Genomic DNA, 26,808 nt, shown 5'->3' with positions numbered 1-26,808 from the left:
ACCCAAGACACAAACTTTTTGTTACATGCACTCAACCTTAACCTAATTTCTCTCAATGACATGTTTTTTTCTCCCCGTGTGCAGGTCTTGCCCCATATTTAATGAGGAAAAACATATCCCAGGGGCCACTTAGCAGCAACCAAAGTAAAGTGTGGATGCATCTGGAAACCACCACAGAGGAAGAGGAGGAGATGAAGGAGAAGCAGGATAAAGCCACACTGACATCTTTTACAGACAACAGACATATACAGACGGGCACTGCCAAAGTCCACAGTAAGCAGAGGTAATAAATACACTGAAATATACTGTACACAACACCGACAGGACTCACGGCTGAGGTTGTCTGCTCTGAAACATTTTATAGGGAGACAAGGGGGTGAAAAATTATACACTTTTCATCTTTCGTTTAACGGAACAGTATTTTGGGGATCGGGAAAACCACTCTCATACATGTTTGTCGAAAATTTAGGGCTATAGCTATAGCAGCTGAGCTTTGCGTCAAGATATATACGTAATACACATATTTGTGTTGAATTTACTACATTTTATTATGTCAAGTGGTTGAACAAAATGCATTTATCTAAATCAAAATATATATTTTAAGTTCAATGCACATATTTTTTAAGGTAATAGTGCTTACTTAAACTTCATTTGATTATATGTGAAGGGTTCAATAACACATTAAAATCAGGTAAATAAACCAGGTTGAAACATAGTCATATTCACCAGGGGTTTTCAGTGAGACATCTATACAATATTTACTGCTGATCGACCCGTGTCACACTTTGCACTGGGAAGTCTGTTGAATTTGATCAATGCTCTGGTTTGTACCTTGTGCAGAAAAACAATTTTAGGAAGGAGGTGGTATGGGTCAGGGAAGAACAAATTAAATTGTGGTTGTGGATCCAGTTTTCACTTTCTTTGACATTATCACCATTTTCCCATGGAATAATTCATGGATTTTGACTGAGTGTTTTGAGTATGTCTTTTCTGTCTTCTCCTAGATTACAGATGCTGCCCAGCTTCACTCCAGAGTTGTTTTTCTGGGCCTGGCATAGCCTGAGACATTTTTTCTTCTTCTTTTTCAACACAGTTGTTTATAGCCTCAAGAAGAACACCAAGGACAGGTAAAACAATTGAAGTACTATCCTGGAAACCTGTTCACTTGTTTTCGATGTATACATGTTTACTTATTTTGCCACCAATTTTAATAAATTTCTGCTGTTCCTCAACCCGACTGGACTTGATTTGTTTCTTTGTTTTAGGGTTATGCCCGTCATCTGGTTGTTGAGGTGGCTGAAAATCAAGGCCGTGTTTGAGGCTGCACGACAGACGCACTCATCGACCTGCAATAACTCTTCCGCCCCATCAGATAATATCAAGCGTGGATGTTCACCCAGGCAACTCATCACTCCGTCACGGGATTACAAGAAAACAAAATCTAAATAAAAACTTTATTCTTTGTACAATCGATCACATGTTCTACATCGAAAAAGAATCCAAGGCTGAGTTTTGTTTTTTACTTTGTTTCATCTAAGTTGGTGAAAATGCTTCTGATGTTTCATACTTTTTTATTGTATCAGTGGGAAGCCGGCCTCCACTAATGCCATGCTGCACATGTAATCTTTTCTTTTACACTCAACACTGTACTGGATATGTGGTGATATTATTACAGCACATGAAGCTAACCAAACCCTTCAAATTAGTACCAGTAAACCCAAGACTCAAGACTCAAGACACAAGACTCAGTACCAGTAAACCAGTGTTTAGTCTGAAAGTGACTTGCTAACCAGACTTTATTCTACCTGTTGAGTTCACATTGCTTGGTCACTGTTGTGATGATTGGCCTAAAAAAAGTTTTATTTGTTATGTTTGCTTTAGTGGAACATACAAAAAAAATACTTTTTGAGTCAGGTTTCGCTGCAGGGCTCGTATTTACTGTTTCTAATTTAATTTGCACTTAAGAGATGACAGCCAGTCCTGTGACGTGCTATTTGAACACTGCACCCTTTCACTCCATGTCCCCTTGAGTGGTAAGCATTCACTTTCCACTCACACAGATCCACTGTTAAGCTTCTGGCATGAGCTTATTTCCTAAATGGCTGCAGGAAATTCTATGAATCCTGACAAATGAATTTGTAACCGTGTGCTGTGACACACAAATCATCGACTTCCCTTGGCTCCTGTAATTAACATAAAAATAGCTTTTGGAATCCTGTTTGTGACTTCAAATGAATAAATCACGCTTGTATAACTTGTACAATGTCCTATTTTTATTTTATTTGCAAAATTTTACACCACAATACACAAATTAAAAGGACGTATTAAAACACAATAAAGAACAAAATAAACAAGCTGCCACGTCACAAGAAATATAAAGGACGATCTTGGATGTCAGTCCGTATTGTCCAAAAAGCCCAGAAGTGGGTTGAGGGCCAGAAACACAGTCCATGAGGTAAAAACCAGGTGAAGTGGAGGAAGGCCCAAAATGAGTCCCGGTGGATCAGGCACAATGCAATAGCATTCAGTGGTAAACAGTTAACAGTGTAATAAAATACAAGCAATACATTTAATTCTCAGACTGACACCTCTCTTTGAAAATATGCTCAATGAAGGGTTCCCAGATCTTTATAAACTGAAAGTGGGATCCTGACAGAGTGCAGCGGATTTCTTCGAGGTGCAAACTTGAAGCCACGTCATTACGCCATTTATTTATTTATGATTGCTGGCTTTGATCTGTCATTTGGAATCAGTCAGGTATCACATTTCTTTCAGGATGCAGATGTTTAGTTACATCAACTCTTTTAGGTCAATAAATATACAGGTTTACTCTAATTCTTATTTATTTTTACCATTTAGAAATGCAGTATTTTCAAGGTGCGTATTCCAGTTTTTCCTATGACTTGAGGTTAGGGTTAAAGGAAAATATCAAACATGAGGACGGCCTTGCCTCTGTGAAATTAAATTCTCACCCTAATAATTTCCTTACAGTCATTAATTTAAAGCAGATTTATCTTGTCCAATATGCCAATAACTGTCTGGACTGAGGCGTAAATCAGTGGTGAGGTGGTTATCACTAGAAAACAATGAATGTCCCCACACAAGTTGAGACCCAACTTAGGCCCCGCTAACGTTTTTCGCACAAGCCACTAAGACACAAGAGTATATTTAGTCTTCTGGTCTTCGTCGCTTCTGTCCTAGTGTTTATCAAGTTTGGATGTTCATGCTTGTGTATACTTTCTACAGTGGTAATCACAGCAACAAGGTTCTGGGCTCAAACCCCTCTTCATTCAGGGCCTTTGTGTATGTTCGCCCTGTGCCTGTGAGCACTTTCTGTGGGTCCTCTGGCTTCCTCCCACAGTTCGAAGACCTTAAATTGCCTGGAGGTGTGAATGTGGCCTTGAATAGTGGTTTGTCTCTATATATCAGCGCTGTGATAGACTGGCCCCCTGTCAGGAGTGTACCATGCCTCTCAGCCAATATCAGCCCTAATTGGCTGCAGCCAACCCCTATAGGACCCTCATACTGTTACATAATATCCCCACAAGATGGAGCTTTGAGCAGCGTGGAGCACAGTGCAGCTGAGAATTAAACATGTGACATGACATCAAAAAGTCTCCCTCTGTAGAACACACATCAGACAAACACGAAAACAGCTCCGATTTAAACTCAAAATGTGATCTCATTGATTTGACTTTCCACACTCTAAGATAAGATAAGATAAAATAAGATAAGATAATCCTTTATTAGTCCCACAATGGGGAAATTTGCAATATAACAGCAGCCAGAGTCAAAAATAAGAATCAGTAAGTAATAATAAGTAACATGCAATATCCAAGTGTAATGATAATAATACTTAAGTGTAAGGAAATATAAATATATAGAAAATATGAATGGAATAAAAACTAATAAATACAGTGTAAAAACAAGAAATATATGTGCAGTGTTAGAATATGTACATTGAATGGATATAATAATGATATATTGCACAGTTAAGAGAGTTAAACCAGAGTTAAAGTGAAGTCCATTTATCAAGCATTAAGATAAATATCATTCTGCTTTTGTGTTGCATCAGTTGTGCAAAGATAATAGATGACCACAATATTACTGCAGGCACACTTTAGAATATAATAGACAGTATTTATCACTGAGAGTAGAAACACTACTGAATGGTAACATGTGTTGGCACAGATCAGGGACAGACCATTTGATATCCATGTCCTTTTCATACAGCTGGTCTGTTACCTGCGGAGAGATCCTCTTATGTAACGGGTGTGGATGCATCACACGGATAAGACACGCATCTGCTGCTGTCCCACACCAGCCACTGATCCAGCCAGTCAGCTGGCAACCAGCTGGCTTTGTTAAGACAGAGCGGAAACACACAAAAAACTGAGCCATGTAGGGATTTATACATTCAGGATAGGATGTGTCAGATTGTGTTGGTTAAGAAAATATCACAAGGCAGTTTGAGTGTCTCTACTCTGAATTTTGTATCCATTTTTTATCATATCATTTTGGTGAGGATGATACCTCTAAAAGCACATGACCTTTTCACTAATCCGCCTAACAAGCGGGTGAACAGAGCGTATTTACGTGATTTGATGGCACATGAGCACGTTGACATTTGCAGGGTGTTTGTCGTAAAATGTTCAATTTTCAGAAAAATAGTGTGGACTGCTTTTTGTGAGAGGAGAGACGGAGGGAGTGTGGCTGGTTTTATGTTGATTACAGTGTTACATCACTGCTACTGATCGATGGAGATGAAAACCCAAGAGGAAGAGAGGATGACATTTGAGATGATGAAGAGGAATTTTGACCTTTACCGCTTAATGACATGCAGAAACTGCCTCCATCTGACTCTGTCCCGCTCTTTTCTTCTGTTCCAAACACAATCACACAAAACACAATCCAAACTGCTCTCTCTCATTGATTTTGTATGTGATGCTTGACATAACATGAGTAAGACACGAAAAAACTGAAATTTTTCAAAAACAACAATATGCGATGTAGCAGCAAGACCTGAAACCATATGGGGAAGGAAATTTTGCAGCTGTAGGCCTGATTTGCTCTCGTAGAAGGAGGTGGAGTCTAATGTTACACACCCACTCTTATTGATCAGGGAGCCAATAATAATAACATAATAACATAAATAAAAACAATCAATAATAACTACAATCAAAATAATGAACATGTGACACCTTTTAAAAATGTAGTGGAGTAGAAAGTACAGATATTTGCTGAGAGTAAAGTGAAAAGTACCCAGAAATAAATCATGTACAGACACATGAAAATGTAGTTGAGTACAGTAATAGAGTAAATGTATTTCATCCCAACACTGTATGACACGCAACAAAGGGCTGCAAATACTCTACAGCAGTTCATGTACGAAAGTTAACTCATATGCTCCCATCTCAAACATCCTCCAGACACGTGCAGGTGTATATTTTTTTATATTCTCAGAACTGAAATTGACACGAAGGAGGTTTCAACCCACTACTAGACCTTTTCATTAACTTTCTTTGTATTTCCTTTCTCAACAACAACATATGTGACATATCGATTTAAACTAATAGAGTCACAATCATATAATGAAACATGGTTATAAAATTAAATTCACTCACAGTTCCCTTGAGCAAATGTGTGCATGTGTGTGTGAATGGTTTGGACAGAATCACTGAAATGATTTTAGTGCACTTTCATAAACTAACCATCTGTTGCACAAGCTATGCATTTATCATTAATTTAAGTAGATTTAAAAAAACATCAACTTTACACAAATGGGTCAAAATGTAGTGATTCCAGGCTGCAGTTATGAAATGATCACAGAGATGAGAACATGGGGAAGACGAGGAGGAAATTCTTCATCCTGATTATGAAATCTCTGATGCTAATGACCATGACACTAAGCCACAGGGTCAATCAGGAGTTGTTGGTGTGTCTTGAGAGTACGTCTTTACCACAAATTTAGCCGTGAATCTATTCTCCGAATCCACTTTTGTAAGTTCAACAGCAGACAAAGGTTACTGCGCCACACGCATATTTCAAAATGGTTGTGCTTGGTCTCTTATTTAATCAAGGGTGCATTTGCTATTTGAGTAACATTGGCACAGGATGGGAAAGACAACCGTATTTGTCTGAAAACAGCAAAGACACTTGCATCAAGCGTTTTGGCACCTTGTGCAGTTTTGCGTTGGATGTAAGACAAGACAATGTCAAAGTAAGTTTGAGAAAATTCTTCATCTCAACAAGACCAAAGCCTTATGTGACCAACTATCAGCTCGTGGTTGTTTGTCTGTCTTGAAGATGTGTAATCTGAGGGATCGGGAGAGGATGATTAATTCTGTCCACTCAATCAACAGACTTAAACAGATGTTGTCAGGTTTCACTACGGAGAACAACTTAACACGTTTTAATGAGTGAGCCTCTCTCTCACCGTGTGTGTGTGTGTGTGTGAGCTGTCTCAGACGAACTCAGACGGACCTGGTGACCTAAGTGGCGAGTAAACAGCAAAAGATTAAGAGGTCTCTGTTTCTAATCTTTTCTTACTGCGTCTTCTATTTTGTCGTGGATTTTATTTCCTGTGCACTTCTCTTTATCGTTGTATTGATAGCTAGCATAGCACCTTAGGACGAAAGCTGGCTACGTTGTGTATGTGATCATGCTGGCACAACGCGTAAGTGTGAGTCCAGCATAAAAGTCTATATGCAAACATTACAATAATTCATTGCTGTAGTGGTTATTTCACTGAAAAGTATAGAAAATCACAACTTTGTAAAACTGTTTTTGTAAATCAGGGAGAAATTCTTTTTTCATGTTTGTCATTTCTGAGGCAGAGACGACAACAACACGGAGAAAACTCGAAGGACTCATCATCAACAGCCTGTTACACAATTATGTTTGAAATGTAAATGAAACCAATTGGAGGTGACCACTCTATTGAATCCCATGACTGGCGGCAGTGAATCACAGTTTTGTTCTGAGTTTGGCTCTAATTATGCAAACCACCAGCCCTGTGTCATTCTTAGCTCCCCCTGTTCCACGTTAACAGTTCAAAACGTTCCTAGAAAATACAAACACAGTCCCCGGTATTTGCTGGCCTCAGATGCTCCAGTGTGGAGTATTTCAAAGTTAAAACAAGACTCAACACTGGCAACAGCGGCCTCTGCAGCCACAAGTGATAATAACAGGATGCTGTTGAGCTTTAGCAATCAAGTTCATGTACAGAAAACAACATCATCATCTCAGCACAAACTAGAACTTGAGCTGTCCACTCGTTGCAAGTCGGCATTCATTTCTTTAGATTGACTGAAATCATGTGAACCCACAACAACCGTGCACTAAAATGTCGACACTGCAGGAGCTTGTGTCTTCAGCTCTGCCTCTGTGTGACATAGAGCCGTAAAGAATTACACATGTCTTGTTCCAGCTCATGCCTAAGACACGTGGTGCAAGAGCAAGTGTTAGAGGCACAGAGTGGTAATGAAAGAGTGCAATTCAGAGAGAGAAACAGGGATTCTATTTTTGGCCTCCGAACCCAACCAGAGCCGGATGTTTCTTCCAATTAGAGGCACGTGCATCGTAAAAAAAATAATCAAGTAGATAGTACAGCCAACATGACTGAACCCCACCCAAACCCAAATATCATTTCAAAATGTATATTTATGTTGTATTTATTATAACATATCATTTTTGTACATTACATACAATATAGAGCACAGTTAACATATTTATAGATGCATAGGAAGTTGGTTAAGTGTAAGATAATTATAAATTAATGACTTATGGAGAAGGGGTGAGATTAAATTAGTTTGTACTTCTTCTCACTCCTTTTTGAATATGTAGATTAAATCATTAGGTGTTTGATTTTTTTCCCTCATCACTGGTTGTAAATAATACGTTTGTATAATTTATTTTGTTATTTACATGTTTATAATAAATACAAATGAATGAATGAATGAAAAGGAAATGTTGTCCAAAGTTTTTGTTTCAGAAAATGTTTCCACAACTTTTTCCTTTTCCTTATTATAAGTCATACATGTTATTTTAATGTAAAAATAGACACATAATGCTGCTTGAAGGGCCTTGTTAAAGGACACATCAGTGGTTGTAATGATGGTGTTTGCTTCAATTTCCGCCACTCAGATGTATCCTGACGATCAGTCATGAGGCCTGGTCTTTAGAAACTTTGACAAGGGTCTCTTGTCCTTAATTGTAACAGTTTCTAAGTCACGTTGACCAAAGCTGTGAAAGTTATCACAATTATAACACTGTACAAAAGGTCGAGTTGTTGTCATGGTAACACAGACAAGTTGCTGTTTGTGTGATGAAGTTATAAAATGTGCATCCTTGGTATTTATGCTTTTCATGTTGATAAGAAATGATCAGATTGGACTTCAGGACGTTACATTGACATACATTCATTTCCTGTAACAATACTCTCACCTTAACAATAATTATTACTTTTCCAACCCTAACCTTACCCTTTCCCTAAACTTCAAGCACGTCTTCACCTTCAAATTCAGTGTTACATGTTTCTCTTTGTCCCACAATGAAAGAAATTCCCAAAATGTGACTGTAAACAGATTTAGGCTCCAGACTGAACAGAAATAAACTGTGTGCCAGTGCTTTCCTCTGTGTCCTGAGTGTCACAAAAACTCTCTCTCTCTTTCTCTCTGTACTAAGCCTACTGTGGCCTCCTCTGTCTGTCTTCTCACTCGCTGCCCATATATTCCACTCCGGTGTGGAACTTTCCATCAAAGCATCTCGTTAATGATGGAGCACTCTCATGCATCTTTAAGCACTTGACAAGTATCTTCCACTGTGCAGTTTGAGTCCTTTGAACAAACAAATTCACCCACGTTGGTTCTGCCTGCAGGGGCAGGCTGTTCTGTTGTGGGAATGGATAAAGCACATGTCGGTGGTGGACATGGATTCTACTTTCTAAAATTGAAATCAATTTTAAATGGGGAACAAGATACTTTTAACTGGACAACTAAGACCAGAAAGAAGCAACAATATCAAAGATCAAAGGTCTCTGCTTGTGCTGATTGACAAATGAAATTATTAAACATTATTTATTCAAAGATTACATAAGAAATACCGAAAGTAATCTGGTAGTCTCTATTTCAGAGTTTGGGAAATCCCTTGGATTACATTACCAATTACAATTTTGATGAGGTATCTGGTGACTGTAATGGAATACAATTTTAGTGACCTCTTGTGACCCAACCTTGTTAAGGAGCCAGTCAGATTGACTGGCTGTAGTTAAAACCTCACAGTGCCATGAGAATGTGGGACGCTCAAACACACACACAGACACACACGCAGAAAAAACAGACACTGGGATTAATATCAAAAGCTGCTTTAGTCCTCGCTGATATGATGGATGATATCTGGATTTAAAATTTAGGATGTTGGCTCTGTCCTTTTCAAATTTGAGATTGAATCTCAATTGAAACAGAAAATTCTTAGAATCGTTTCCTTTTCTAGATTTTGTGTTTCACTTACGGAGAACTCAGCTAGAGATTTTTCAGTTTAGACACAACAACAGGAAAATGTCCGGAACATGCAGGCATGCAAGAGGTATCTCCTCTCGAATCTCTGTTATTCCAATTTGACATCTTAGATGACACCTTATAAATGTATGGCACGTCTTTTTTTGACCTGTAGCTTCAGTTACACAAATTACAGGCTCAGTTGTGTTTTGTGTGTGAGAGCATGTGTCGTGTGAACATGCAGATTTATGTGGGTGGCAGATATCAATTTCACTTGGAGGCTATTTCCACACCCGCTTGCAACCTATCCGTGTGTCTGACAGTCCATTACCAGACAACAGGTAACGTGTGAACTCAAAAATCCCATCTCCTCCCGAGTGTTATTCATCCCTCCTTTCTCTCTTTTCATCACTGGCACTGTTTTCACTCTTTGTCCTTGGATGTCCCACATGTCCTATGGTCATAATCTGAGACATACATCCATTCATAGTTTAGGGTTCCTGCTATCAGGTTAGAGGAAATGCAACCTGTTTTACTGCAGCAGTTGGAAAACAATATTGGGATCGAGAGAATTCGGAGAGCCAGAAAAATGTTTGTGTTAATGTTCCCAACTCTGCATAATGACACAACAGTTGTGATGAGATACGGAATAAAATCAGCTCTAAAGTTGACTGTGAGTAGGTCTTTGATAATTAGACATTTCTTGCAAATCATTGTTGTAACAGTTTTATTTTATAAACCCTCTGAGTAAAACCTACTGCTACACTGTTGTGCACAAAATAAGACAATACTGATATCAACAATTTGAATTTATAGTATTTTTTTCAATATAAGATGGAAAACAAGCCTGAAATCAATTTTTTTTTTTTAACGTCTCTCAGTTCATTCCGCCACTATAATACCACCTAAAGAGATGCATCTATCCCGGATATGATGCTTTTAAAAATGTTCCTCAAGTTTTCTTATGGAAACAATAATTAACTATGTTGTAGGTTTGCCCAAAATTTACAGGCATTGAAAATCAAGAACTTGAAAATCAACAATATGAACATGTAATACAAAAGCAATTAATCTCATCACCTTATTGTATCTTCTGAATATTAGTCACAGATAAAGATGTTGATATTAGACACGATCTTACGACTGCTGATTACTTATCCATTTTGTCAACAACATATCTTCCACTTTGTCCCACCAGCTACTTCATAGGAACATGCATGACACAGTTTATTCATTGTTATTTTGTATGAAGAAATTAGATTCACGTTACCTCGTCGGGGGGTCTATTGCTTTTCACACTGCATCACACTTGAAGCAAGAAAAAAAGCTTGTTGGTGACTGTGAAGCAGTTATACTGTTCGTTGAGTTATTCCACAATTTATTGCTTCAAGTCTATGAAGTGAATCTATAGCCTTAGGTTTTAGGAGCCTCCTCAGCCCGAGACAAGGTTCTGAGGTGAGTCCTGAGAGAAGGGTATCGGGTGAAGCTGGCCACCATTAATAGCTCAGACTACTCCTAGTCATCCACAGACTGGCATCCTGTTGTTGTCTGGAAGATCTCCAGTGATACTGTTGATTCACTTGCTTTAATGTGACCTCTACCTTTCCGTGTGTGTGTGTGTGTGTGTGTGTGTGTGTGTGTGTGTGTGTGTGTGTGTATGCGTGTGGCACTAACATAACGGTGAAAGCAGAGACAGACTCCTGAGAGTAATGACGAAATCGTATAAAACATGGGGCATTTTCTGGGTTAACACCGACTGAGATAAAGAGAAATTACAAGAACACCGACCCCTCTTACTTTCTTCTTCTGTCACCTGGCGCACGCGCGCACCCACACACACACACACACGTTTGTACAGCTGCCTTAGTGAGGACACTCATTGGCATAATGCAGTCCCTAGCCCTTACCCCAACCATCCATACTAAATGCCTAAACCTAACCCTAACCCTTAACCTAACCTAAACCTAATTCGAACCCTAACCCTAAAACCGAGTCTTAACCCCCAAACAGTCCATTAAAGGGGGTCACAAAGTGAGGACCTGCCAAAAGGTCCTCACTTTCCCAAAATGTCCTCACTCCGTAGGTTGTACTGGTCCTCACAAAGATAGCTGTACAAGAGCGTGCTCACACACACACACCCTTTTGAAAAACATCAGACCACATAAAACATGAGGAGACATTATTAAAATTCCAGAATATATTGCATCAACATAACAGTAAGTCATATACTGATATGTACAAATACAAATACAGTGTAATGGTCATGTTGGTGTGATAAACCCTCACCCGCGTTGTAGTCCTGACAACACAAGGTAATAACTTCAGGCCAGTCTACCTCTGAGTAGTTACTTAACTGGGACTTTACAGACAAGGGACTGACATTCATATCATTAAAATGGGCATACTGTATAACCACTGTAATCATCTTTATATCCTTAAAGCTGAAGTATCATCTCCTTGAAGACGCATATAACACTGAAAAAGGAAATTGTTGAACCAACTTAAAATATGACTTTATTTGGTAACACACAACTGAAGTTTTTTAACTTCAAATTAAGGTTAACAACTTACACAATAGCTAACTTTAATCTGAAAGAACTCGTGTGTGTGTTACCAATGAAAGCATTTTTTGTAGGTTGGTGGTAAATTTAATTGGATTTTATGCTCAACCAGAAATCCAGACATTATACAAGACCAAGCTATTTTGAGATAATATCCTTCTGGAGCTAGAATAACATGCAACTTACTTTCAAACATTTCTTTTATAATCAGTAAATACAAGATATAAAAAAATACCATTTTGACATTGCATTAACACAGCATAATTTACCATTAGTCCTGCAACAGCAGGACTAATGCAACAGCTATAACAGTTCCCTTTATACCCTGTATTCATGGTTATCTTTGGCTTCTCTCTACTTTCTGTTTTTTTCTGATCACGTTGTAACTGAAACTTTTATTCTGTCAATATGATGTCCACTGATGATGTTTATACATGAGATCCAAAAGGTATCCGCTTCACAAACAGATTCAATCTTTGCTGTACTTTGGCTACAATATACTGTATTTCAGGTCAGAATGCATTTCTTTGTCGGACAGCGTTTTGGATAATAACTCTCACAATCAAATGCCAGAATGGAGAACAACTTGTACATTTTCAACCAAGCTGAAATAAAAAATACGTATATAAGTATATATGCATGATGATGGGTGTTACAGTAAGATTATGTATGGCGAGTTCAACAGTTTCCTAAATACGTATTTTAAGGCACTCCATTAAATACATAGTGTGAAGTCAGACGACTATAATTAGTGGAGTATTGTTACCCCCGATACGTATCAGAGAGAATGAATAAATACAATGAAATCGTGAGACATTTAAAAATAAATAAATACAGCAGACCTATATCCTAGAAACTATATACAAGGTACACATTCTTACAGAAAAATTTAATTTGAGATATTTGTGTTTTGCAATGTTTTCATAAACAACCTTGGTCCTATTTGAGAAGGATTGGCCATCATTCCTATCACTTGATGATTTTGCACATCTGAAGAAAGCTGCATCATCTTGTGGGTGCAATAGATCATCTATACATGTCTCAAGCATCAAAAACTGACTCTCAGTATTGTCATAGTAACATTGTGGAAACTCTATACGGCACATTTTTAAGTTTTTGTTCTAGTAGTTTGCCTCATGATTCACTTGACCTATTGCACGACCTCTTGACCTATCAGTGAAGTAAGCCAGTAATGTTACTGTCATAAACATTATTTGTCAGCTATTGCAGCAGCGGAAAGGTCATTCCCATAAATTGAGCCAAGAAGTTGCTCCATATAACACGCAGGCTGGTGGCATTTAACTCCTCTCTATTATTTTCATTAAATGTGTCTGGTTAAAACCTGTATAACTCTTGTACTTTCATGGCCCTTGAAGAAACTTCAACTCTTCACTCTTTTTAAAGTTGTGTTTCAAGTCTGTGTGTCCAAAATCTCAGCAGTCAAGCTGGTGCGCAAAATGTTATAAGCATTAGGATTAATGGCCAAGATACTACAAATAAGACAAAAATTATAAAAACAACTTTAAACATATATACTGCTGAAATATGACAATAAGGGTCTTTTATGCTTAACAAACAAATTGTCCTAACACAAAGTAAGCTTGTAATATGTTGACATCTTGAACATGACTTGTCTGTTATTTCCAATGTGTCATTCTCATAATAGACACTGAAGAGGCAATCAGGGTATGCCCTGTATTTCATTATAAAACATATTTTTAAAGTTTACAAACAACATACCTCACTTAGTCGTTCTTCAACACAAATCATGAAGGTTAAATCTCTGTATAGTCTCTATATCTTCAAAATTCTTACACTGCTTTGTGGAAGTTTCTTCTTCTTTTTAACAGAGTCCTTCAGTTATTTGTTCATCTCCCAAATGCCATTGGGTATATTGAGTGAGGTGTTGCTACCCTGCTTGTTATTTGTCTCAGCCTTCATGTCTTGCTCATTAGCATCTGTCAACGGCAACTTGTCCTCTGCCTCTGTCTCTCTATGGTAGAAGTAGTTGAAGTTAGAGACAATAACAGGAACAGGCAAAGCGATGGTCAGCACACCTGCGATGGCACACAGGGTGCCCACCATCTTGCCCCCCATGGTGATGGGACACATGTCCCCATAGCCCACAGTGGTCATGGTAACCACAGCCCACCAGAATCCATCAGGTATGCTGACAAACTGTGTGTTAGGCTCATCTACCTCAGCAAAGTAGATAGCACTGGAGAAAAGGATGACTCCAATGAAGAGGAAAAAGATGAGCAAGCCGAGCTCACGCATACTGGCTTTTAGAGTCTGTCCCAGGATTTGCAGTCCCTTGGAGTGACGTGAGAGTTTAAATATACGAAACACCCTGACAAGGCGGATGATACGAAGAATGGCCAAAGACATGTTCTGCCCTGAGTTTTCCTCTGGCGTTGTGACCATTTCTGTAATCACAGTAACGAAATAGGGGATTATGGATATAATGTCAATGATGTTCATGAGGTTGTGGAAAAATTCCTTTTTGCTGGGACAGACCAAAAACCTCAGACAGAGCTCAAAGAAAAACCAGGTGATGCAGGCGGTCTCAATGACGAAGAAGGGATCAGAGAAAGTTGTGGGATTGGCACCAGGTGGAGCCGTGCTACCTCTGGATTGGTTGAAAGGTTGTAGAACTGTGGGTACAACTGGGTCAGAGTCATCTCTAAATTCCGGAAGAGTTTCCATGCAGAAAATAATGATGGATATGACAATAACAAAAACAGACACAAGTGCTACACCCCGGGCAGCATTGGAGCTCTCTGGGTACTCAAACAGTAACCAGAATTGCTTGTACATGTCATTAGAAGGTAGAGGTATGTCAACATCCTTTATAAATCCTTCATCTTCTCTGAACTGCTCCAAGGCCTCATTTCCAAGCTCATAAAACACAATTTCATCTGCAAACACATCAAGGGGAACATTAGCTGGTCGTCTGATCTTACCCCCTGATTGGTAGTAATACAAGATCCCGTCAAAACTGGGTCTGTTCCGATCAAAGAAATACTCATTCCTCATTGGATCAAAGTACTCCATTCTCTTCAAAGGGTCTCCAAGCAGAGTTTCAGGAAACTGGTCCAATGTTTTGAGCTGCGTCTCAAAACGGAGACCAGCAATGTTGATGATGACTTTCTGTTCTCCATCATCGAGCCCAGGTTTATCGGCGAATAAATCTTCGCAGCACTCCTTAGCAAGCCGATTGAAGATCGTCTCACTCTCCTTAGTGCCCTCACTACTTAGCAGCAATTTCCAGTTGGAGATTATGCTGTCGCAGCTACTGCGCCCCTGCCTGCTTGGGGATGGTATCGTAGGGGACTGGGGCACCACCAGTGTATGTGCTTGTTGAATGGGTGAAGATGAGGTGGATTCCCAAATGCAGGAGGGCACAGTACTGTGGTGGGAGGGTGTAGAGGAAAGTTGAGAAGCTCGCAGAAGGTAGTTGCCGCGTGAGCTGTGGTCCTCTGGGGGTAGGTCCACCGTGAGAGCTGTGGTCTCATCAGCATAGGTGTCCACCTCATCCTCAAGGCTGCCGTCAAGTTCATCCAGGCTCTCAAAGTCTACCAGGGCCACCTCCATGGCTGCAGTTCAGCCAGTGCCAAGCCTTGATAGCCCAGGGTAAGACAATCACACACACTCACACAAATGGACAGATTGGCGGCTCAGTCACAGGATTCAGCAGCGGAGAACCAGAGAATCCTGTCGTCAGCACAACCTACACTAACAGGACGAATTCTCTGTCTTCTCTATCCTTTCCTCCCTCTAACACCTGCGGAGTGAGAGACACAGAGAGAAAGAAAGTTAGTGTCTTCCTGTCAATGGTGAAGGGTTTGTTTTGTGAAAATTGTCATCAGCTGACAAGAATATTATGTCTGGAAGTACATATACTATCATGACTCCTCGTTTCCTAGACACCCATCTCTCTGGAAACAGCCAGCACCAGAAAGACGAGTGAGAGTTGGAGATACGGAAATGAGGGGAGAAAGAGGAAGAAGAGGTTGAGGCTGCTAGAGAATGGTAGAAAGAAAGAAGAGATTAAGCAGTAACACTGGCATGAGGAGGAGATTTGACCAGTTTGGAAAGACAGACGTAGTAGTGAAGTCTTTGAAACTTCTTTCCACAGTCTGTTATTGTGGAGGCACTGTGATGAGTCATGTAACTGTGAAAAAGAAAAAAAGATTAAACAAAACAGTGACCAAACATTTGGACGTAAATGTAGCTAATGGAGGGCTTATTTGTTAGAGTAACCTGAAATCAGGCTGTAGGAGGAGAGGGTAGGACAGGACAACCAGGGCCGTGCATACATTAGTGCATAATTAAATGGCTGTGCTGCGATAGCATAGGCTTCACTTCCTCCAGACACCAGGGCTCATATATAAGCTGGACAGTGCCCCTTAATTTCCTCTCACCTTGAGAATACATTAGTTTGACTGTTTCTATTCTGCTGTTTGTTTTTACGTCTTTGTTAAATGTATCTTTCATTAACATAAAGAAATAAATCATTTGTAGGCTGACTTGTGAGGTGTGCATGCATTTGTCTGAGTGTGGATCTGTGTGTGCATTGTGCTTGCACTGTACACGTGTGCGATCGAGTGCTGACGCCTGCAGATGTTTAATTAAAGACTCCAGAGATGATTCACCACCTAAAACACCAGTGATACCAATCCTGCTGGGGGGAAGGAGAGTCCAGCTGAGTGAATAAAGAGGATGACGTGAAAATTGTTGGGAAGACGGATGTGGGTGGGATGAGATGAGGAAGGAAAGTGACAGTCAGAGAGAATGGGAGTTGATAGGTGGGTGGATGGAGAGACAGGATGATGAGAGAGCAAGTCTGGACAGAGGGTTTATCACGGAGAGAAGAACCAGATGACGATGAGGGGGTAAGAGAAACAAGAGCTGAGATTGTCCGTACAGGAAGAAGGTTGATTCAAAACTGACAAATGTATCTAATAGGAAAAACACCTACAGCTTTAATGACAGATCACCACTCAGCTAAAATGATCAATCCAACCCCTCTCTCCTCCGATCTTCAACCACATGACTGGAATGACATGATCTGACCTTTTAAACAACCAGAACTTTGTCATATCTTAAAATAGAAATACAAAACATCTATCCTTAGATCAGAATATAGAAATTAGCCAATGATATTTCTCTGCTGGTCCGATTCCTAATTTGTTTTCAATAATTCTGTTGCTTATTGCAACAGACAGACCTGAACACTCTTAAATGTCTGTCTCTAAAGGTAATTGAAAGCAATGCGAGTGCTCCGACGCTCTGAAAAGACAAATTGTTTCTAAAACGAATCAAGAGGTTTGCACTGATTCAGCTGTTTACGTTTAATTACAGTCGTGGCCGAGAACTTTGGGGGATGCCGATACTGATATTAGGGAGTAAATAAAAAGAAAACATAAACACAACGAATACTTAAAATCTGAATCTTTTTAAAATTTAAATGCACAACTTTTCTGCATTGAATATTCTGTAAAAGTTTTCATTTCGGCGCAAAACGCTGATACCGCTATGTCAGTGATATTGGGCAGTATTATCTGCCGACCGATACATATCGATCGGTCTCTACCAAGATCTATTGAGAGTCTCTGGTTTAGGAATTTACTTTCATCAGCTGCAAACCTGCTCTTTAGACTCTTTCTGTTGCATAAAGAAACACCATAGAAATAACAGTACAAACAGCCCAGACATGGTAACAGACAGAGCTACAAACAGCAGCACACACCTTACCTGACTTATGAAGAAGCCTACGAGCCACGTGTGTACAATATTCTGTAAAAAGGTCAAACAGAAGGGGGAGAAAAGGCTCCTCCACAGGTTCTGCCACTGCGGCTGCTCTCTGCTAAGGCCACAATCAGGATCAGAATGACTAATCTATCACAGACAGCATTGGGTAACCTTACGCTGAAGTAGAAACTAGAGCTGTGGCAAAGGCCACATGTGAACACATGCACACTCACGAATGAATTGAAACAGGCATGCACACAGAGGAACAAAGGGGAAAAAAGACAGACAGTGTAAAAGAACCTGATGCTAAACACTGTTCATTTTGTGGATGTGTCTGTGTGTGAGTGCTGTGGCCCAGGTGTCCTATAAACTGTCTCACATCATGATCTGGGTGATGTGCTCAAGGCCCAATGGAGTGGAACGGTGCGATAAGATCCTCAGATTTCTACATGCTTAAACACACACACACACACACCATATCTGATTTATTAACAGTATCACAATTAATAATTGATGCTTAGCAAATCGATTTACGTGTCTGACATGGCTGAGAGGGAAAGAACGATGAGAGAGTGACAGAGTCAGCGAGCTGCCTTCTTGACATACCTCCCTGTCTTCACGGTGTAAAATGTATTTGTGCACACAGGCATGCAGGGAAGCTGCCACTCCACTCCATGAGTATGTGTGAACAACGACAGAGTCATGTCAACACTGTTAAACTATGGCTAATTCAATATCACATCAATATTTATTTTGGTATTTGATATTTATTTATCCTCTTGAAACAGGATTTTTCTTTTCTCTAAAACGTTTAGACATTTGATCCAGATTTTTTTTATGTATGTCAATTAATCACAACAAATGTGCTGCATGTTTACCTCTAGCAAGCAGATTATGTCCCGCCCCCCCATCTGTTTCTTTGTTTCTCAGCAAGATTATGCAAAAAATACTCCACAGATTTCCACGAAACTTGGTGGAAGGATAGGACATTAAGGGCATATCCAATAACGCTGCGTAATAATTCATAGATCTGGATGAGAAAGAAATTAGGCATATTTAGGGAACTGATATTTATCTATTAAAAAAAAATTGTTTATGCCCTACTGAGTACTAGTTGTAAAAGAATAACCAAACTAAGCTAAACTGACAACGAAAGAGTAAATGTAGGGATGATATAAAAACGTTTTCTAGAATCCATTGAAAATCTGTTCATAAATCACAGAAAACATATTGGCAAAAATACCTTTTACTTGAATCTGGATTGGAGGTGTAGTGGAAAAAATGGCTGAATTAAACAACAAAACAGAAACTCTGATTGTACTGAGAATAAAAGCAATATGCAGTTTAACATTCAACTGTGTCATTTATACCATAATTTTAGCCTAAATGTCCGCTGCTATCCTTCTCCTATAGTTACTGCAGCCAAATTCTCGCTGATCTTGTCTCGTGAGAACTTGTGTAAATGACGCCGTTTCCAGTCGAATTTGAATGTTGGGGCTTACAGACACTTCCATGACACTACAAGAGCAGTATGGAGGCATTTTATGTTTTTATTCTGTTGTTTCTCTACGTTTGAAGAAGTGGTCACCAGTTACTTCAATTGTATTGGATTTGGCTGCAACGCTGTTTACCCCTGAAACTCCTAAAGTGTTTTGTGGACTCAAAAACCTCCATCGACATAGTGGTGAGTAGATAATTAGTGAATATTCATTTTCGGGTGAACTATCCCTTTAAGCTCAAAGTAATGACAAGATAAAAAAAAAGAATAAATAAATCATCTAAGATAAACATGTACAGGATTATACAAGCCTTTGCCAGACAGCAGCAGCTGTGTATTGCAGCAGTGAGGACAAAATGCTTCCGAGGAGGTAGCGTGACCTTGACTCGCGGTAGGACAGCGAAAAAAGGAGGTGTCATATGGGGCCCACGCCAACACATGACTATTCTTACCACTCTATTAATACACGGGGAGACATGGTGAAAAAAACAAACAATGAAAAGTCATTCTACATATAAAGCTCTGATGCAAGCAAACACAGGAAAGCCCTGCACACATACAGTGGGGGGGGGTAACTGTATATGTGGGCCAACATGGGAATCTCCATCAGAAACATGCTCTTACACGCAGTGCTGAGCAACTGTGCAGTTTAGTGAGCTTGCCCTTGTGACTTTACCACATGTGCGTAAACATGAGCAGATGTTCAGGCAGATCTAGCTTAACCGCAAGCTAAGGCTTTGCTAGCTGGTCGGCAAGGAATACCATCATCAGACATCACAACATTGTATTACACTGAGTAACAATTAACCATTTTCTGTTTTGATTAATTCAGCGGAGGATTTGCTGCATTAACCGATGCAAACGTGAACTACTGGAGACAAGTGCAGCACCAACTTACATTACTTTCCAGTAACGGGTTTAATGTGAAGACACGTTTATGAAAATTTAACACACATCACTGAAAAAGATACGGACAGCAACACACTCACTCTCTCCAACTGAGCTGGATGATCTCACATTTCTGCCTGCTCCTCATTAAGAGACAACACATTCTCTCCATTTTGCTTTTGGTGCGGATCAAGACTGCTGACTTCAGATCTTTTAAAGCCATGAAAGGTTTTTAAGGAGATCAAGCTTAGCGTATTACGGCCATTATGTCTGTCTGACGTTAGCCGGTACAATTTTATGGGGTGTTTTTCTACTTTTTTTTTCTTCATGTGTGTGTGTGTTTGTGTGTGTGAGAGAGATCCCTGAGTAATTCCACTCAGGGTTGAGGCTTCATTAAAGTTTCAAGTGATCTTTTGCTTGCAGCTGATCCTGGTGCATATTTCACATTTTAATCTAAGTGGTCGTCAGGTCCGCTTTTGTCACAGCTTGAAACAGAAACTTGACTCTTAATAGACAAGTTATTTAACCTCTAAGTACTTCAGTATGTGGCTCCACACAAATAGTGTTAAACTATATACCATATTGTGTAAGTAGATATACTTGAAACTTCTACCGCTGCAGTTGTTTCAAAGCCCGTGCCTCCTGTGCAATAAATGACAAACTAACCTAAAATTATCTCTGTCTTTAAATGATGGTTCACTCCCCTCAGCACACACTGAAATCCAAATTCCAACACACTTTACTGACTAATATTCATTATCACAAGAATAAATCTGCAGTGTGCCAGATGTGTGCAGCTGAGAACAGTTGGTGTATCTGTTAAGTGCGCTCACTGTGTGTGTGTGGTGGGGGGGGACTATATAGTACTATCACCGGAGATACTCTCACATTAAGGCAAGTAAATACAGTATGTTTGACCTTGTGCGCTGCAGCATTTGTTATGATCCTGTGATCATGCTGGTGGATACGGTGGTTGTGGCTGTGTGGGGGTGGTCTGTGGCTGTGTGAGGGCATGGTTTGGTAGAACTGATATTTCTGGACCGGAGTTTTGACCCTATTAAGCAGATTAATGCAGGCTGGGCAGCTCAGTGCCATAAGCCGAGGAATCTCTTCCGTCAGATCAACACAGATATGATAGTGAGCCATCACAGATAGCCACACAAACGCAAAAAAGGAGCGCACACACACACAAATGTGCAGATTTACGAGCAAATATTCTTTGTTAACTTCATAATCCATCTATAGAAACGAAACTATATTAAAGCTAAAGTTAAGGTTCAGTGTTTAAAACCACTTGCACTTACATTAGTTGTGATGAGTAGTTGATTAATGGATATTTTGGTTAAAAAAAGATTAATTCAATGATTCTTTTTCGATTTAAATACTAATAATTCTCTGGGTCCAGTTTGTCAATGTGCATATTTGACTCTTTCCTTTGTCACGTATGAGCTTGAACTAAAAGGTCATAAAGTGCTATGATGGTTTCAATATGTAGAAAACTTCCTCTGAGGATAGACACTGGTGAGGATGATGAGGAATGGAGCTGATGACTTCATGAGAGGAAACTTCTGATCAGAGGGTAGAAGTTCAGGCATCTACAGTCGAGGTGAAGAGGTGAGACACAAAACCTCATGGTGCTGAAATGACAGATGGATGACAACCGAAAAAACAGACAACACTTGAAGGTTGACAGCTAACAAGTGATTGGCTAAAGGCAAATTGTCAGGTTGTGATTGGATGAGACAAGAATGAGTAGGTGGAGCTTCGACATAGTGGGAAACTGTGCTTGGGATTGAAAGTAGGTCGCTTCCTTACAGAATTTTTGCCAAGTTTCATTTTTTCTTTTAGATTGGATGTAGTATTGTGACATTTTAAAGGGCCCATATTTGGGAAGGTTTGTGAATTTAATTTGGTAGTCTAACAGAATAGGTTAATATGCTGTATAATTCACATTCATCACTTCTCATCAAAACCAGGTTAGTTCTTATCAGAAAAATTAAAGTGTTCATTTGTGTAAGGGTAAGTTTAGTTTGAATTAGTTATTTGATGCTATAAAAACAAAATGAAACATCATGATTGACAGCTAAGACTGACTTTTGGTTGAGCACAGATATGGGCAGGACCTTGATACTAAAGCTCCACTCCATGATAACTCATGCACAAGAGCTCCAAAAGTGGTACTGAGCCATCAGGCAGTTCCATTGCCCGAGGGAGAGTGCACAGAGCCGGGACACAGACCCAGGGAACCAAGACAGCTCAACTGCACAGGCGAGAGTGGCTGCCACAGCGCCACAAAGCCACACTCAGGGAGCCATGCACAGCTCCACTAAGTCTGCTTACAGTAATCATTTTGGATCTTTTCAAACATTGAACATGAAGTTATTTTTTAAAATATTTTACCGGCTCTGTCAGTAATTTACTGCTCCTCTCTGCGTCTCTATCATTCACGCTGCGCACTGCCAACTTAACCATGCCAAACTGAGCCATCTCCACCCAGTCTGAGTTTACACGTGTCCGATGACAATGTTTGTGTGTCTGAGTGAGTGTGTCAGGCTGTCTGTGTGTCAACGAGAGAGAGAGAGAGAGAGAGAGAGAGAGAGAGAGAGAGAGAGCGGAGTGCATGCAGCTATGAAGAAAGATCTTACTCATTTAAGAAAAGTATCGATCATTATGCGGTGATCAGTGTTGATATTGTGGCTTCATTTCAAACAAACATATCTGATGAATATTAATTGTGCAAATAATTACCAACTTAATTTTTACTAAAAATAATTGTTAGTTAAAAACCCAGTATTGCAGATGGTAATTTAGAATATATTTTTAATTATCAAACATCTATTATCCGAATATCGTAACCTTAGCCCTCTCTCTTGAGCTTTTACATCACTTACTGAAATATGAATTACAAATGTCCATTTGGTAATGCAGCCCTCACAACCAGAGCCAACAATGCTTCTCAGTAATGGAGCTAAAAATAGATGCAAAATGGACCCTGATGTACTCCAGAGTGTGGCAGTTATAGAAGGTGACATTATACTTTATGTTTTATTGCATGTGTGTGTGTGTGTGTGTGTGCGCGTGGGATGCTACATCCTGAAATGAGCATGTGCTCTATTGCTTCACTAATTTGCTGAATAACTTTTGATGATGCTGTGTTGGAGGCTGTTTGATGAACAGGTCAATTACAGAGTAGAGCGAGTGTAGATGTAACACACAAACACACACACATTAAACACATTAAAATAGTGCAACAGTATAGACCAGGGACCACGGACTCAAGTGGATAAAAGTAGATTTTTGGATGACGACTACAACCGTCTTTGTAACCTTACTTCTTACTGTCTCCACAGAAGAGGTTATGTTTTCGTCTTGGTTTGTTAGTTTGTCTGTTATTTAGCAGGATCGCAAAAAAAACTACTTGACAGATTTCCAAGAGACTTAAACCATAGAATAAACCATAAAATGTTGGTGCAGATCAAAATTAAAATCCACGTCTAGTCAATTTAAATGTGGTGAAACTGAATTAAACATGGCTGATACTCAATATCCTGCCCAAAAATGTAAAATAAAACATCTTAATATAAGTTTGCTCATGTCACCCCTGCCTCCTCCATATGTCTGTCTGGAGCAGATTTGTTGTCTACGTGCACTCTCATTGCTGCTGATGCTGACATGGGTGTCTGCAGGCTCCAGGCCAAGTCCCAGTGCACAGCAGCTGGGACCAAAATCCTCCCCTGGCTTTTTGACAACACACACAAACGCACACACTCACGTATGCACGCACGCATGCACGCACGCACACAACAACGGCAACAACAGCATGAGGGGAGTACAGCCAAAAATCCTCCTGATGAATTAAAAACTTCCAGTGGAGCAGCTAAAAACAGCACAGAGACTTAACTGGAGGCGATGAAATTGATAAGACTGAAGGTGCGACCTGTGTTATGTGCTCAGGCAGAGGGATAAATAAAAACGCAGTTTGATGGAATCAGACAGATGTTCTGGTTTAAAAAAAAATCTAAATGCAGGTATTAAATCTGGAGGAACAGGTCATTTAAAGTGCATCACTTCTAAATAAGGACAAAGACTGAACGCTGCTGGTTAATGTGTCTGGTCAATAAAAAAAGGGAAGACATGCCAGATCTTGTTGCTTTGTCAAGACGCCCTCAATTACTGGCACTGACAAAAAGATTGATGTGCCAGTGCGAGTCTGTCTGGATGAAAGTGTTACACGCCACACATGCAGCTGTGGCCAGCAACTATCAGAGCAAAGTTATCAATGAAACACACACAGGCTTTTTTGTATTATAAACGCACAATGAAATTCCAAAGTACATCAGGCCATAGGTCCGTCCGAGGGGATTTGACAGTCACTAGGTGTTTTGCAGCAGGTTGAATGAAATTAAACGAGCATTTCATTTTATCTCAAAAGCAATGAAGTACAGACAACTCACGCAGTGTTATCCCTTCCACTGCTTCCCTAGGTCACTCTCACACATACACACCCCGGCATTCCTCTCTCCCAGTGAGGATTAAGCCGGTCTCATTTACAAAAATATGACGTTATGTTTTTTTAGAAGCTTTTTTGGTGCCAGTTCCAGACAGAGAAAATATGGCCATCTGGTCTGACTCTCCACATGTCACTAATCCCAGGTAGCATACTAACAAGTGATGTACGTGCACACACACACACACACACACACACACACACACACACACACACACACACACAGATGCCAAAATACACGGTGCACAGTGAAGCTCCACATCTGCTTATAAATGACACACGCTGTACACTTTTGAACCCTCAAGACGAATTTTCTCCCTCACAGTATCAGCTTACTGACAGGGACAGACTCATAGCAACAAGTCTACTTATATGTGCATACACAATAACACAATAACACAATTAACACAACAGGCCAGATTATGGCTATTGATTGGTGATCTTTCGGAAGAAATGGTCGTCAAAGGATTCATATATTGTTTATGCTCCACCATGTGTATTAAAGAAGACTAAAACTATTCGAGGAGACAAAGGAAACACCACATGACAACGAGGTAAATGCAAACAGTAAATACAATGTTATTTAACATAATGGGATATTTACTGTAAATTCCATTAATTTCGACAAGCACACATTAAACAGAGAGCAGTTGCAATTTCTACAGAGCCATGTCATCTCAGGTAGGTATTAGAGGAGCTTTTCACTTTTCGGTTTCCATCACAGAGCCGACAATTCAACTATTTCTTACTTGTTTCTGTAACAGCTGTATTTTACTTTTTACGCAGGCCCGTTTCTGTGAAAGAAATCAAGCCACGGTGCTGGATACTAATTCAGTATCAGAGGAGAGGAAGCTATATGCCAGTCCTGCAGCCTACTGTGAATTTAGTTTATATCGTCCATTTCAGTGTTATCCAAATCAATTTTACAAATAAAACCATTACACTTACACACTTATAGACATCCCACCAACAAAAAAGGAGCAGGAAGAAAAAAATCTAATACTATTCATCCTCTTAATAACAAAATAATTATGCCTTAATAGTTGACTTTATGTCAATTTGTTACATTTATTACATTTCCATATGTTTTGTGTAGAAGTTCTCAAGTTATTTGATTTAAACACACTAACTCAACCTGATAGAAAACATGTGGCACTTTACATTGAACTAATGTTATAAAGTTACATGGAAATTTAACATGTAATTGACTTACATAAAGTCAACGTTAGAGGCATAATTTGTTTTTGAGTGTAACATAAATATATATGCTCATTACTTTTTTGACTTCCTTTCTTTTCAAAAATCACATATAACAAATCAACTATCCATTAATCAATAGCCAACATCCTAACATAAATGACACTCAATAACTTCATACTGTTTCATTCATCATTTCTTTATACATTTTCTTAATTGAATTATAGTTGAGGAACTTTTTAAACCATTAATCATTCACTGAGGAGGGTTTGATTTGTTTTCAGCACCTCCTTAAATCAGGGAGGGGAAATATAAGAGCTTTGTCCAGATTGATGGAAGAAGTATCCCTTATTTCCTCTGGTCTGTTTTTATAAAGTTGAAGTTTTCATCTTTTATTCTCCAGTGAAAGAAGGCGGGTGTGATTTCTCTGTTGCTCCAGCCACACACTTAAGTAGCGCGACCGTGCAACAGCTGGTTGAATGAAAGAAAACGCGCGTGGTGGTGACGGATGGCACATGAGGAGCCAGTGACGGACGCACGGAGGAGAAGTGGAGAAAGGAACCTACCTTCAGTCCCGTCACGATCCCCGCACATGCCCGGGCTTAGCTGGCGAAAGTTTGTGCGCTCCGGGCCGTGCCGGAGGCATGGTTAGTGCGCACCGGATCCACTGACCCCCACGTACTTCCTGTCGCCCCCGGGTTGACCGCACCGACAGCAGGCGCGGTGGAGGTGGCCCGGCCAGATGTGACAATGATATAACAACTGCATGCTTACGTTTTAATTTGGCCAATTCCCCGCTGGCAAAAGCCCTGTTTGTTTATTTCTTTTTTTTTCTTTTTCGTCCTCCAACCAAAAGCTGCAGCCTGTGGATATCTGTTTATCTCCAGGGAGGGGAGGGGAGGGGAG

The 26,808-nt window shown here is 39.8% G+C and overlaps 1 protein-coding gene across 1 annotated transcript; it reads right to left on the bottom strand.

Moving 5' to 3' along the window:
* Positions 1-11,529: 11,529 nt before the first annotated feature.
* kcna10a (potassium voltage-gated channel, shaker-related subfamily, member 10a) lies at positions 11,530-26,775 on the bottom strand. Its single transcript, XM_035160278.2, has 2 exons — positions 26,469-26,775; positions 11,530-15,842 (listed from the first exon to the last, which is right to left on the bottom strand). The coding sequence occupies exon 2, from the start codon at positions 15,650-15,652 to the stop codon at positions 13,919-13,921; it is 1,734 nt and encodes a 577-aa protein (XP_035016169.1). The 5' UTR covers positions 15,653-15,842; positions 26,469-26,775; the 3' UTR covers positions 11,530-13,918.
* Between the last annotated feature and the right edge of the window lie 33 nt (positions 26,776-26,808).

This window comes from Hippoglossus stenolepis, chromosome 6 (genome assembly GCF_022539355.2).
Source record: "Hippoglossus stenolepis isolate QCI-W04-F060 chromosome 6, HSTE1.2, whole genome shotgun sequence".
Classification (NCBI taxonomy): Eukaryota; Metazoa; Chordata; class Actinopteri; order Pleuronectiformes; family Pleuronectidae; genus Hippoglossus; species Hippoglossus stenolepis.
This window is presented reverse-complemented; position numbering and strand designations above follow the sequence as displayed.